Genomic DNA, 15,802 nt, shown 5'->3' with positions numbered 1-15,802 from the left:
CTTCCATCTATATTATTGCACTTTATGTGTTGTTTATGTGGAAGATAAACATTTGATATTGTGATAAGAATATATAGAAGAGTATTGTTTGTGTGAATGCACAGCCGGTTACGTCTTGTGTGTTTGTCCATTCCAGGAACAGCATTCCTGACCCAGATGTTCACAGGAAGTCCCTCAGATGATTCCCCTGTCAAACAGGATACATGAACCTAGGCCAGTAGGGTCCTCCTCACCGGCAGACGGACAACCCCTTCCCCAAAGCCCCTCTCTCCCCCACTTCCCCATGGGGGTCCCTCCCCAGAATGGCCTCTGCTGCCCGGTGCTTGGACACCTGAAGGGCGTGGAGGCCTCTCAGGGCAGCTGCCTGGCAGCTCTGTCACCTGGAGCAAGAGATCTTGTTCCGGCTCCAGCAAAAGTCAGGCTGTCAGTTCCTCACAACTGAGAGTCCTGGCAGCGGGGAGCAGGTCTTTGGGATCCTCTCCCTCATATTTGTCAACTTTTCCCTTTCCTTGCGAGGATCCTTTTTGGAATAAGGGAATTTCCCTTTTAAAAAAAGGGAAACGTTGACAGCTATGCTCTCCCTACTCTTGTTTCCTCCAATACTCACCATTGCTGGATGAAGACAGCCTGTGGCACATCGTCAAGAAGAGAAGAACAAGTAATAAATGAAATAAGAAGCGAAATAAGAAACTGAGAAAATAAGAATCCACTGATTGCCTCGCCTTGTCCTCCATCAACTGCCACCAACTGCTCTCTCCTCCACTCGCCTCACTGCTAACCCAAAATGGCCGCCTGCAAGTCTGTGGCTTTTACTGGTCCTTGTCACCATGGCAACACCCCCCCCCCACCTGGACCTGGGCCCACCTGGCTCCACCTATTGGGAGATGATCTATAATGAAATGAAAAAAAATATGTTTAAGATAACCTTTGTTAAAAGACCAGAAGCATTTTTATTAGATATTTTAGGGCAGGATTTACCAAAAATTAAGAATAATCCATTCATGTATGTGACAACAGTGGCCAGAATTTTACTAGCTCAAAGATGGAAAGGCGATGAAATACCAGCGAAAGAACACTGGTGGAATACGCTGAAACGGCGAAGCTAACTGAGAGACTTAAAGATAAGGACAAAACTGACTTTTAAAAAGATTGGGAACCTTTTTAGATGTAAATATAGAAACAATGCGTAGAAATGAACTCACTGGCAGGATTTGAGTGATACACTTACAATGGACAAATACAAGTAGAAATTACAATTATGAGGTAAAAATGAGAAGGCAGAGACAAATGTTATTACCTTCATTTTAAAATATAAGGAATACAAAATTATAAGCAAAAGAAACGGGTGTTATAAACCAGGAGGGGGGGTGTTAATTGAAATTGTACAATGTAATTTGAATTTTTGATTATATTAAAATATAATAGCTGAGCTTCCAACAAAATATTAAAATACAATAGTCCATCAAATATTAAAAGCTTCCCTAAACATAATAACAACAACTATCGATTTTCAGTCCATTGAATTAGCAATTGAGCATTTCTGGAAAGGGAAATGGCATACTTTTGTATATTAGCATTAAAAGGTATTACTCATTTATTATGAGAATAGGATTTATTTCTTTTGAACTTCGCTGGGTTCCTCCTTGGCAGCCAGTGTGATTCTTTCAGCAGGGCTAGAACTCAGGACCCGCTGCCTTGAGGGACATCTAAGAGCAGTTGGGCAGGGGAAAGGTCTCCCTTGGGAGGTGGTGGACTCTCCTTCCTTGGAGGTTTCTGAGCAGAGATCAGACGGCCATCTGCCATGGATGTTTCAGCTGAGATTCCTGCATTGCTGGGGTTGGACTAGATGACCCTGGGATCCCCTCCTATCTCTCCACTCCTGAATTCTAGGAGGAGCTTCCTTGCCTCCTGCAAAGCCCTTTTCCCTGCAAGCTCTTCCTCTGGTTTCACCCCCAAAAGGATATCTGGGCATTGGCGTAGCCGGGGGGGGGCAGGTGCCCCCCTTAATCCATAAAAAATAATAAGAATCTGAGGTTCTGCCAAGCGAGAGAGGGCTGAGCGGGGGAGGGGGACGGACTCGGCTTTGCAAGGGTTAAAGGGAACTGAGCTGCCTTCCTAGAGAGGACAGGAAGCAAGAGGGGCTGGTCCTCCAGAGCCAAGGCCCCTCCCTCCCCAGTCCTTTCCTGCAAGGAAGGGGGGGTGTTGCTTCGGTGTCTTTCCTGCAAGGGCTGCATCGCTGTCCCCCCCCCAATCTGGTGAGTCTCTTCTCTCTCCCCCCAGAGGGTGCAGTGGGGGGACGGTGGGGGGGGTCCCTGGGCTGCAGCAGGGGAGGAGGCCTGGGGGGCCAGATCTGCTCCTGCAGATATACCTGGCCCTAATAGCAAAGACAAAGGGACCCCACCCCAGCAGTCTGTCTGGAGAGCGACAGAGAGTCCAAGTGCAAGAAAAGGAGACAGAAGCAGGGGAGTGGGGGTGGGGATGGGGAGAAACTCCTGAGGACCCCCGGCTGAGGACCCCCACTAGAGCCAAGCATCCATTTCCCACAAGATACAAATGACTCCCTTGTCAGTCGGTTCTGACTTCATGAATTGACTGGGAGGCAGCAGAAACCAGGTTGATTAATCTGACAGAAATCCCTTCAGTTGCGTCCACATTCTGCATTGCTTGAAGGCTAGAGACTTATTTCTTCTCCTCTTCCTCCTCCTCTTTCTTTTCAAAAAGATAGCTCATGGTCTGGGATGTGGTGCAGTCATGCTTGCTCAGGGAACCATTTCCCCCCCTGACCTACAAATTCTGTAACAGAACAATGTATTTGCTTTGTAGGATTTGCTAGAGCTTCTCATTTAGACGGACAGAACTTGGCAGAAGACCAAAGGGTTCCTTCCGATCTCTCAGAGGCTTCCTGAGAGAACAGATGGATGAGCAAGACTCAGCTGGCCCTGGAACAGGAAGAGGCCATGCCAACCAAACTGGGAGCAGTGGGGGATTCTGGGAAAACTCTGTGCAGAAGATCCTGGTTGAGGAGGACACCCTCTGCTCAGAGGGGCAGAGCCAGCAGTTGAGGCAGTTCTGCTGCCAGGAGGCCAAAGGACCCCGAGAGGTTTGCAGCCGACTCTACCACCTTGACCATCAGTGGCTGAAGCCAGAAAGGCACACGAAAGCTGAGATGCTGGACCTGGTGATCTTGGAGCAGTTCCTGGCTGTCCTTCCCCTGGAGATGGAGAGCTGGGTGAGGGACTGTGGAGCGGAGACCAGTTCCCAGGCGGTGGCCCTGGCCGAAGGTTTCCTCCTGAGTCAGGCAGAGGAGAGAAAGCAGGTGAGAGAGACTTTCCTCTGGATACTCCCAAGGGGCTCCAAACAGGACAGAGAACATCCCATAATGGTCTGCTGATGGCCCATCCTTTTTCTGGGAAGGCATCCATGGAATGAGATCTCACACCCTTCAAGTCTTTGTCATTCTCTTTCTAGTATTTCTCACCGTTCTCTGTTTTGAATCCTTGTTTCTTTCTCAGGGAAAGGATCTCTTTGCAGAAATGGACCTGGATTCCTGTGAGGCAGAGAGGCCTCCGTTGGACACCAGAGAGAGGCCAATGGGTAAGGAGGAAGGTGGGTTTTCTCCACTGGTCTCATTCTGTTGGTTTCCCAACTCATCTGAGGATTCTTTTCATCTTGTTTTGGGGATAGATGGTTGGGAACAAGGGTCCAGAGGAGGGGAGATGTAGTTCTGCACAAACAAACATATGCAATGGGCACAAACATCCAAATGCTCTCAGCAGGTAAGGCTTTCTCAAAGGCCCATCTGTAGTTAGAGATGCCCTGTTTCACCTGTGAGAGAAGCAGGCACTCCTGGCGTCCTGCTTACCTTTTTTCTCTTGCAGGTGGCAGAAGGATGCCGGCAAGACCTCCTGATCTGCCTTTTCATGGGGGCAGAAGGGAAACAGCGGCTGTGGAACCAGATCAGGTCAGGGGAAGCTGCCTTGTGGGGACAGAGGCCGAGGGATGGAGCAATGTCATGGACTGGTTGGGCACAGAGGAGTGGTGGGAGGATGCAACCGGGGAACCAGGAAGGGAAGACGGCTCAGAGCCGAAGGAGTGGAGGTGGAGGAAGGATGAGCGGTTAGAGGGAGAAGAGGGAGAAGCCTGGGAAGACGAAGTGTCAGAAGCTGAAGGGGAAACAGGGCTTAGTGAGCTGGGAGACTCTGTGGAAGAATGCAGTGCAGAATCATAGGCAGAAGAGGAAGGAGGCGAGTGGGAGAGGAAGGTCGAGAGGCAGAGGTGAGTCAGGATAAGGAGGAACCACCGGTGGCTCCCTCTCCTTCTGCCAGAAGCCACCCTCCCTGCTTGTCTCTCAGAGCCAGGAGACGAAAATTGGCTTATTTTAATTAATCACTGTATGCTAAAATTGTTTTCTAAGCAGTGGACAAACGAGAACAAATAGTGGCCTGGATTCACCTAACCAGCCCCATCAGATGAAAAATGGGGCCTGCCCCCCATTCCTCCCCTTTCCCCTCTCCATGCCCCCCTGAACCCCTTCAGTTTGGCTCTAGGGCATTGGGAGGGAACCTTCCCAGAACAGCTCACGAGGAGAGGAGAAAGTGGATCCTTCCATTGGGGAAACTAGAATGTTTGGGCAGGCAGAATGACTTGGAAAACACAAGGTGGAGTACAACCTATTTGCACAAAGACAAATACCCATAATTAAAACACAGAATAAAATAAGCACCCATAAATAAAATGTGCGGCAAAGCAATCCTATTGAAACAACACCGCAATTTACAGGAAGGAAACAACAGAGCATTGTGGAGCAGATCATATTTCTGCTGTCTCAGAGGAGGACATTTCCCTTTTTCTTTTAGGGTCCAGTGTGCTTTGAAGATGTCGTTGTTCGTTTCACGGACGAGGAGTGGGCGTTGCTGGATCCTGACCAGAGAGCTCTGCATAAGCACGTCATGGAGGAGAATAACCCTAACACCCCCACAATAAAAAGTAACTTACAGTTTTTTCTTTGAACAATCTTCCTCAAATTATTCCTTTTTCTACCACGATTGGGCTGCTCTCAACTGCCCAGGCCATCTTAAATGTCAGCTTCAGAATTGTTAGGAAAGATAAGTAGCTTCAGGTTTTCTGTTTTTGTTTTTGCTCCTGTCAGTCTTGGGTTGACCAAAGAGACGACTGACATTGGAGATGGAGGGGATGCCATGACTGGGCCAAACAAAATCCATGCCAGAGAAGAGCTAGACTTATTGAATTTCAGGTAGAAGTAGCAGTGGTGATGATGATAATTATTATTATTATTATTATTATTTATACCCCGCCCATCTGGCTGAATTTCCCCAGCCACTCTGGGCGGCTCCCAATAAAGTGTTAAAAACAGTACAGCATTACATATTAAAAACTTCCCTGAACAGGGCTACCTTAAGATGTCTTCTGAATGTCAGGTAATTGTTTATCTCTTTGACATCTGATGGGAGGGCGTTCCACAGGGCGGGCGCCACTACCAAGAAGCCCCTCTGTTTGGTTCCCTGTAGCCTCACTTCTCGCAATGAGGGAACTGCCAGAAGGCCCTCAGCGCTGGATCTCAGTGTCCGGGCAGAAGGATGGGGGTCAATATGCTCCTTCAAGTATACTGGACCAAGGCTGTTTAGGGCTTTAAAGGTCAGCACCAACACTTTGAATTGTGCTCAGAAACGTACTGGGAGCCAATGCAGATCTCTCAGAACAGGTGTTATGTGGTCCCGGTGGCCACTCTCAGTCACCAGTCTAGCTGCCGCATTCTGGATGATCTCTCCCAGTGGCTTCATATAGATATTAAAAAGCATGGGGGAGAGGACGGAACCCTGAGGCACCCCACAAGTGAGAGCCCAGGGGTCTAAACACTCATCCCCCACCACCACTTTCTGGACACGGCCCAGGAGGAAGGAGCGGAACCACTGTATGACAGTGCCCCCAGCTCCCAGCCCCTCTAGACGGTCCAGAAGGATGTTATGGTCGATGGTGTCAAAGGCCGCTGAGAGATCCAGCAGAACTAGGAAACAGCTCTCACCTTTGTCCCTAGCCCGCCGGAGATCATCAACCAGCGCGACCAAGGCAGTTTCAGTCCCATGGTGAGGCCTGAATCCCGATTAGAAGGGATCCAAATGGTCTGCTTCCTCCAGGCGTGCCTGGAGTTGTTCGGCAACCACCCGCTCAATCACCTTGCCCAAGAATGGTAAATTTCAGACTGGGCGATAGTTGGCCAAATTGGCTGGATCTAAAGATGTTTTTTTAAGAAGCGGTTTAATGACCGCCTTTTTCAGCGGGTCTGGGAAGGCTCCCTCACAGAGGGAAGCATTCACCACCCTGCAGAGCCCATCGCCCAGCCCTTCCCGACTAGCTTTTATAAGCCAGGATGGGCAAGGATCAAGGAGACAGGTGGTCGGTTTCACTTGTCCAAGCAGCCTGTCCACATCCTCGGAGGTAACACATTGGAATTGATTCCATGTAACAGGACCAGACAGAACTCTAGCACTCTCCCGCCCTGGCCCTGCTCCCACGGTGGAGTCTACCTCCTTCTGAATCTGAGCGACTTTATCTGCAAAAAACTTTGCAAAAGCATTGCAGGAGATCTTGGGGTCCCTACCAGGCCCCGGTGGTACAGGTGGTTCTGATAGATTGCGAACCACCTGAAAAAGTCTCCTGCTGCTGTTTTCTGCAGGTGCAATGGAGGCGGCGAAGAAAACCCTCTTCGCCGTAGCCATTGCCACTTGGTAGGCTCGATGTTGAGCTCTAACCCGTGTCCGGTCTGATTCAGAATGAGTTTTCTGCCACCGGCACTCTAGCCGTCTCAATGATTGTTTCATCACCCTCAGCTCCAGGGAAAACCACGGGGCTGTCCGGGCTCCATGCAATCGGAGAGGGCGCTTCGGAGCCAAACAGACAATAGCCCTGGTTAACTCCACATTCCAGCGTGCCACCAGGGAATCAGCTGAAAGGCCATCAACTTGGGATAAAACATCCCCTACCACTCTCTGGAAGCCAATTGGATCCATTCAGTAGCGGGGGCGGACCATCCGAATCAGTCCCACCTCCCTGCAGAGGGGAAGGGTTGCGGAGAAGTCCAGTTGCACCAGGAAGTGATCTGACCATGGCACTTCTTTTGTTTCGCTTTTAGTTAATGTCAGATCACCAACACCCATAGAGGTAAACACCAAGTCTAAGGCATGTCCGCGGCTATGAGTTGGGCCAAACTTATTCAGGGACAGCCCCATGGAGGCCATGCTTTCCACGAAATCCCGAGCGGCCCCTTGTAAGGTCGTGTTGGCATGGATGTTAAAATCCCCCAGGGCAACCAAGCTAGGTGTCTCCAGGAGCATATCCGCCACAACCTGAAGCAGCTCGGGCCGGGAATCCTTGGTGCAGTGGGGAGGTCGGTACACCAGTAGGAATCCTGTACTGCCCCTATTGCCCAACTTCCAGAACATGCACTCAGAAAACTGGGTCTTCCCAATAGGACGCCTGGTGCAGACTAATGACTTCCTAAAAATGACTGCAACCCCCCCTCCCCGCCCACATGACCTGGGTTGCTGTGCGTAAGAGAAACCTGGTGGGCAAGCAGCGGCAAGGACAGGCCCATCTGCTTCATCCAACCAGGTCTCTGTCACACATGCCAGGTCAAATCCTCAACCCACAATCAGGTCGTGGATGGCAGAGGTTTTATTCATCATTGACCTGGCATTGCACAGCAAGACTTTCAGGTCATGTGGGTTTCCCTTTCTGATTCCTGTATCCTTCCGGTCAGGACCAGACCTGGAGGCAGGGATAGTCCTCAAACAACGACTAACCCTGCCTCCTCAGTAATGACATGGTCTGGTCTTAGCATAACTCCTCCACCTGCCTGTGATCACTGAGATCGAGTGTCCCAATACATCCCCCCTGTGGAACCTGCCCCAGCCAATCTATTGGCTGAGGCCCACTCCCAGGCAGCCCTGACCGTTCCCCTTAAAAAGCAAAATACAAACTATATAATAATTTAACATAATAATAATAATAACAATAATAAAACCAAAGCAAGAAACAATAGCACTCAAATTAAACTACTCCCCACTCTGACTAAATGCTTGTCCCACCCCAAGCAAAAATAAAATAATGAAATAATATAATATTATAAAAAACAACAACCACCATTTAAAGTGCTGCAAATTAAAAGCACTTAAAACATTTACAACCATTTTGTCCCTTGCTGCAGGTAGCTGCTTAGGCCTCTAAACTGTAGTGGTAAGTGCAGGCCCCGCCCCCTAGGCCGGATGGAGTTGGCAGGAGAGGGAGCGGCCCACCCAGCACTCACACAAGCAGCAGCAGCAGCAGCAGCCGTGTCCCGGAGGCCTCTCTCAGGCCTCTTACGCTGTGGCGGTGAGTGCAGGCCCCGCCCCCTAGGCCAGCACTCACGCAAGCAGCAACAGCAGCAGTCATGATGATGATGGTGATGATGATACAGTGGTACCTTGGTTTACAAACTTAATCTTTTCCAGAAGAGAACTGTTCTTAAATCAAGGTACCACTGTAGTAATAGTAATAATTTTTATTTCTACCTTGCCCATCTGGCTGGGTTGCCCCAGCTACTCTGGGCGGCTTCCAACACTCATATAATCATGAAACATAAATAATAATAATCTGATCCCATATATAAAGAACATTAACTTTAAAATGAACAACTTCTACTAGTGGCCAAAATTGTGGAAACCTTTTGTGAAAAGTGTATTTCTGAGGTTTGGTAGCTCATAACACCACTTTTGTGTGGAGTAATACCATAAAATTATATAGCAATGGAAAGATAATTTAATGAAGAATGTAATGCGATGACTTTTATGAAGGAGTATTTATTAGAACAGCAGTCATAAAGAAAAAACGTGAAACCTTTGGTAACCATTGGTAACCTTTAGCTTTAATTACGGCCTTACAACGCCTTCACTTGAAGTGAACCAAGTCTTTAGTTCTGCAGCTGTAATAATGGGAAACCAAGACTGAATTATGGCCTCTGTTAATTGAGCTTTATTGCTGGATTGCTTCTATAATAATAATGATAATAATTTATTATTTGTACCCCGCCCATCTGGCTGGACTTCCCCAGCCACTCTGGGTGGCTTCCAAAAAAATATTAAAATCCTCTACTACATCAAACATGTATAACAAGTTTCTTTAGTCAGCTCCATAGATTTCTGATTGGGTTGAAGTGTGGGCTATTCCCAGGCCATTCCAAAGCACCTTTTGCACACAGCAGCAACATGACATGGAGCTGAATCCTGTTGAAATAGAATATATTTCAAGCATATATATTTCAAGCATATGAAGCATATATATAAATGCTTCAGTATCTGGGAAAAGATCACCTGCGGAACACTTCAGTTTGGGCTCAAGTATTTCGTTTATGCATTTTTCCGCATTTATATTCCCATTAATGACGCAAATTCTTCCCACACCTTTTGCTGCCATACAACCCCAGATCATCACACTGTCTGGGTGTTTCACAGTCGGTGTAATGCAAGTAGGATGTAAATCTTCTCTGATTCTTCTCCTCGCATATTTCATGCCATCACTACCAAGCAAGGAAATTTAGGTTTCATCGCTCCAAATAACACTGTCCCATTGTTCCGCTATACAGTTAACATGGGTTTCATCTTTTCAACCTTTGTTGGAGAGATAACAATGGCTTTTTCCTTAGAATTCTAACATTTAGACCAGACTTGCACTCAACTTCCCATTACATTGCATTATATAGTCTTGTATACACCCAGATGATTTTCTTCTGTCATGTAGGCACAGTCTCTCCATTCTTCAATCGCCAGCTTTGGTTTAGTTTTTCCCAATTTTTCATCTAATTTCTTCATAACTGTAGCCTTGTTCACTTAATAGTACAATTTTATATCACTTTCTGGGTGACCAGTCAACTCTTTGTGCCATTTCTTTAATTTGATTATGTTTTTCAACCTCTCTAAATGACCAACTTGATAGCAATCACATAAGACACTGACAAAAGTCAACCTAAGCAAGTTGTGCTTCTTTTTTCTGGTTATTTGGCTATAAGGTTTGATAGAATATGAACAAACTTTGTTTGATTGCATTGTTGATTGCATTCTTGATCAAATTATCTTTCCATTGATATATAAATTTATATTACTCCAAAAGAAGAACTACACTTTTTCCCCAAAAGTCTTCCACAATTTTGACCACTACTTTATATCAAACAAAGCAACATTCAACAACACATAAGAATCTCATAATAAATATGTTGGTTAATGACAAACAATACAGGTAATGAACACACACCCAACTCCCTTCAATACTTCTCCATTTCTTCCTGAGGCTCTAATCCCTTTTTGTCTCCAATGCAGATTGTGATGAAACGGAAATCGAGAACAAAGGTGACAACGACAAAATCCCCAGAGAGGAGAAGCCACGCAAAAATTTGGAGTGTGGAGAAAGCTGTAGTCAGAGCTCCCATTCCACTTGCCATCAACAAAATATCATTGGAAAGACACTCTATCAGTGCATGGAATGTGGAAAGAGGTTCAGGAAGAGCTCCATTCTCACTTACCATCAAAGAATTCATACAGGGGAGAAACCATATCAGTGTGTGGAATGTGGAAAGAGCTTCACTCACAGCTCCAATCTCACTTCCCATCAAAGAATTCATACAGGGGAGAAACCCTATCAGTGTGTGGAATGTGGAAAGAGTTTCAGGCAGAGAGTCAGTCTCACTTCCCATCAAATAATTCATACAGGGGAGAAACCCTATCAGTGTGTGAAATGTGGAAAGAGCTTCACATGTAGCTCCTCTCTCACTTCCCATCACAGAATTCATACAGGGGAGAAACCCTATCAGTGTGTGGAATGTGGTAAGAGCTTCAGGAAAAGCTCCTCTCTCACTTCCCATCACACAATTCATACAGGGGAGAAACCCTATCAGTGTGTGGAATGTGGTAAGAGCTTCAGGAAGAGCTCCTCTCTCACTTCCCATCACACAATTCATACAGGGGAGAAACCCTATCAGTGTGTGGAATGTGGTAAGAGCTTCAGGAAAAGCTCCTCTCTCACTTACCATCACAGAATTCATACAGGGGAGCAACCGTATCAGTGCATGGAATGTGGAAAGAGCTTTAGTCACAGCTCCCATCTCACTTCCCACCAAAGAATTCATACAGGTGAGAAACCCTATCAGTGTGTGGAATGTGGAAAGAGCTTCACTCATAGCTCTTCTCTCACTTCTCATCACAGAATTCATACAGGGGAGAAACCCTATCAGTGTGTGGAATGTGGAAAGAGCTTCAGGAAGAGCTCCTCTCTCACTTCCCATCAAAGAATTCATACAGGTGAGAAACCCTATCAGTGTGTGGAATGTGGAAAGAGCTTCACTGATAGTTCCAAACTCACTTTCCATCACAGAATTCATACAGGGGAGAAACCCTATCAGTGTGTGGAATGTGGAAAGAGCTTCAGGAACAGTGCCCATCTCACTTCCCATCAAAGAATTCATACAGGGGAGAAACCCTATCAGTGTGTGGAATGTGGAAAGAGCTTCAGGAAGAGCTCCCATCTCACTTCCCATCAAAAAATTCATACAGGGGAGAAACCCTATCAGTGTGTGGAATGTGGAAAGAGCTTCAGGAACAGTGCCCATCTCACTTCCCATCAAAGAATTCATACAGGGGAGAAACCCTATCAGTGTGTGGAATGTGGAAAGAGCTTCAGTCAGAGCTCCAAACTCACTTCCCATCAAAGAATTCATACAGGGGAGAAACCCTATCAGTGTGTGGAATGTGGAAAGAGCTTCACTGATAACTCCTCTCTCACTTCCCATCACAGAATTCATACAGGGGAGAAACCGTATCAGTGTGTGGAATGTGGAAAGAATTTCACAGATAGTTCCTCTCTCACTTCCCATCAAAGAATTCATACAGGGGAGAAACCCTATCAGTGTGTGGAATGTGGAAAGAGCTTCACTGATAGCTCCTCTCTCACTTCCCATCACAGAATTCATACAGGGGAGAAACCCTATCAGTGTGTGGAATGTGGAAAGAGCTTCCGTCAGAGCTCCGATCTCACTTCCCATCAAAAAATTCATACAGGGGAGAAACCCTATCAGTGTGTGGAATGTGGAAAGAGCTTCAGTAGGAGCTCCAATTTCACTTCCCATCAAAGAATTCATACAGGAGAGAAACCCTATCAGTGTGTGGAATGTGGAAAGAGCTTCCGTCAGCGCTCCGCTCTCACTTCCCATCACAGAATTCATACAGGGGAGAAACCCTATCAGTGTGTGGAATGTGGAAAGAGCTTCACTCATAACTCCCATCTCACTGCCCATCAAAGAACTCATACAGGGGAGAAACCCTATCAGTGTGTGGAATGTGGAAAGAGCTTCACTGTTAGCTCTAAACTCACTTCCCATCAAAGAATCCATACAAAGGTCGGAAAAACCAGTATACAGCTTTAGGAGCCAGGCAAATCCACTGCTTTTTAACCGGGCCTTTTTCTTATTGACATCTAATACTATTTTAACATGTGATGTTTTGTGTTATTATGTTGTGTTTTTATGTTCTAAGCATTCTGAGACGTGTGGGTGTAGGGAATACGGCCAACTCCTAAATGCCAAGGGGTCTTTGTCCCCCCTATTAAATATTGGAGGAGGCCACCCCCCAGGTTTTCTTTGTGTGTTTTTTCAAATGCAACCTTTTTTTCTTCCACTACTTGCCATACAATTTCGCTTTCAATTTGCCCTTTTAAGAAATGACGCAGGAATTCGCAGACTTTTGGGATTTGGATTTGGAACAGGATGAATTTAAAATCGTGACTGCCTTTAGACTTAGAAGAGGAGGGAAGAAAGAGAAGAACAGAATAAGAGACTGTTTGATTACCCTCCGAACTAAAAAAGAGAGAGATAAAATTTTGGGTTGGCATTATCAGAATCCTTTGGAAGTACTACAGTCAAGAGTGGAGATTTTTAAAGACATCCCGAAATACCTTTTGGATCTTAGGTCCAATTACAGTGATTTGGTTGCCCTGCTGAGAAAGAACAAAGTTAACCTTAGGTGGGAATTTCCCCAAGGCCTATCCTTCAGTTTCAAAGGAAGGAAAATAAAAATAAAATCAGTAGAAGATAAAGCTATTTTTTTGAATAATTACGAAGAAGATCTGCAGAAGGGGTCTGGAAAAGAGTCAAGAGCATCGGACAGAAGATCACCTGATAGAGGACCAGAACAAAAAGCATTGGACAGAAGATCACCAAAAAAAGGAATACTGGACATAGCCAAACTACCCTTCAGACTGGACAATCCAGTGATATCAACAGAAGAAGAGCAAGCATTGGGTGTAGTTGGAGGAAAATCAGAGTAATCACACGGCATTGCAAATATTAAGTTGGAATATTAATGGACTGAATTCCCCCGAAAAAAGGCGCAGAGTCTTTCATTTATTGAAAAAGGAACAATTGGACTTGATTTGTCTACAAGAAACACATGTGACAAGGCTACATAGGAAAATACTGAGTAATAAAAGATTGGGCCATGAATTTATTTCATCAGAAAAAGTTAAAAAAAGAGTAGTACTTTATGCAAAGGAGAGCCTATCACCGAAACTTATATTTAAAGATGATCAAGGAGGATTTGTTGCAATTGAAATCCAATCACAAGGAGATAAATTTTTTTATAGTAGGCATCTATGCACCAAATGAGGGAAAATCGGAATTTTTTAAGAAGTTACATGAGACTCTGTTGGATTAGAATCATAGAATCATAGAATCATAGAGTTGGAAGAGACCACAAGGGCCATCGAGTCCAACCCCCTGCCAAGCAGGAAACACCATCAGAGCACTCCTGACATATGGTTGTCAAGCCTCTGCTTAAAGACCTCCAAAGAAGGAGACTCCACCACACTCCTTGGCAGCAAATTCCACTGTCAAACAGCTCTTACTGTCAGGAAGTTCTTCCTAATGTTTAGGTGGAATCTTCTTTCCTGCAGTTTGGATCCATTGCTCCGTGTCCGCTTCTCTGGAGCAGCAGAAAACAACCTTTCTCCTTCCTCTATGTGACATCCTTTTATATATTTGAACATGGCTATCATATCACCCCTTAACCTCTTCTTCTCCAGGCTAAACATGCCCAGCTCCCTTAGCCGTTCCTCATAAGGCATCGTTTCCAGGCCTTTGACCATTTTGGTTGCCCTCCTCTGGACACGTTCCAGTTTGTCAGTGTCCTTCTTGAACTGTGGTGCCCAGAACTGGACACAGTACTCCAGGTGAGGTCTGACCAGAGCAGAATACAGTGGCACTATTACTTCCCTTGATCTAGATGCTATACTCCTATTGATGCAGCCCAGAATTGCATTGGCTTTTTAAGCTGCCGCGTCACACTGTTGGCTCATGTCAAGTTTGTGGTCAACCAAGACTCCTAGATCCTTTTCACATGTAGTGCTCTCAAGCCAGGTGTCACCCATCTTGTATTTGTGCCTCTCATTTTTTTTGCCCAAGTGCAATACTTTACATTTCTCCCTGTTAAAATTCATCTTGTTTGTTTTGGCCCAGTTCTCTAATCTGTCAAGGTCGTTTTGAAGTGTGATTCTGTCCTCTGGGGTGTTAGCCACCCCTCCCAGTTTGGTGTCATCTGCAAATTTGATCAGGATACCCTTGAGTCCATCATCCAAGTCATTGATAAAGATGTTGAATAAGACCGGGCCCAAGACAGAACCCTGTGGCACCCCACTAGTCACTCTTCTCCAGGATGAAGAGGAACCATTGATGAGCACCCTTTGGGTTCAGTCAGTTAGCCAGTTACAAATCCACTGAGTGGTAGCATAGTCAAGACCGCATTTTACCAGCTTCTTTACAAGAATATTATGGGGCACCTTGTCAAATGCCTTGCTGAAATCAAGGTAGGCTACATCCACTGCATTCCCTTCATCTACCAGGCTTGTAATTCTGTCAAAAAACGAGATCAGGTTAGTCTGACATGACTCATTTTTCAGAAATCCATGCTGATTATTGGTTATCACATCATTTCTTTCTAGGTGCTCACAGACTGTTTGCTTAATGATCTGCTCCAGAATCTTCCCTGGTATTGATGTCAGACTGACTGGGCGGTAATTATTTGGGTCCTCTCTTTCCCCCTTTTTGAAAATAGGGACAACATTTGCCCTCCTCCAGTCTGCCGGGACTTCGCCTGTTCTCCAGGAATTCTCAAAGATGACTGCCAGTGGTTCTGAGATCACATCTGCCAGTTCTTTTAATACTCTTGGATGCAGTTCATCTGGCCCTGGAGACTTGAATACATCTAAACTAGCCAAGTATTCTTGTACTATCTCCTTAGTTATTCTGGGCTGTGTTTCCTCTGCTGAATCATTTGCTCCAAATTCTTCAGGTCGGGCATTGTTTTCTTTTTCGGAGAAGACTGAGGCAAAGAAGGCATTGAGGAGTTCAGCCCTTTCTGTGCCCCCTGTTTGCATTTCACCATCTTCTCCTCTGAGTGACCCCACTGTTTCTTTGTTCTTCCTTTTGCTACGGATATACCCATAAAAGCCTTTTTTGTTGCTTTTAACCTCTCTAGCAAGCCTGAGTTCATTCTGTGTTTTAGCTTTTCTGACTTTGTGTCTACACATGCTGGCTATTTGTTTGAATTCCTCTTTGGTGGTTTCCCCCCTTTTCCATTTTTTGTAGACATCCTTTTTTAATCTTAACTCAGTTAAAAGTTCTTTAGATACCCACCCTGGCTTCTTTAGGCACCTTCCATGTTTCCGTCTCCTTGGTATTGCCTGAAGTTGTGCTTTTACTATCTCACTC

General features: G+C 45.8%; 1 protein-coding gene across 1 annotated transcript in view; it reads left to right on the top strand.

The window, feature by feature from the left end:
• The window catches only part of LOC310761837 (uncharacterized protein), a gene marked incomplete at its 3' end in the record, with an annotated part of 97,042 nt that extends 96,600 nt beyond the window's left edge, over window positions 1-442 (top strand). The window contains exon 3 of the mRNA XM_083612033.1: window positions 302-442. Within this exon, the coding sequence (XP_083468159.1) occupies window positions 302-442 (141 nt within the window). The remainder of the gene's footprint in view (window positions 1-301) is intronic.
• Window positions 443-15,802: the final 15,360 nt, after the last annotated feature.

Source organism: Podarcis filfolensis (genome assembly GCF_964270895.1).
Source record: "Podarcis filfolensis genome assembly, chromosome: 4".
Taxonomy (NCBI): domain Eukaryota; kingdom Metazoa; phylum Chordata; class Lepidosauria; order Squamata; family Lacertidae; genus Podarcis; species Podarcis filfolensis.
Note: the sequence above shows the minus strand (reverse complement) of the source record. Positions and strands in the feature narration are given on the sequence as shown.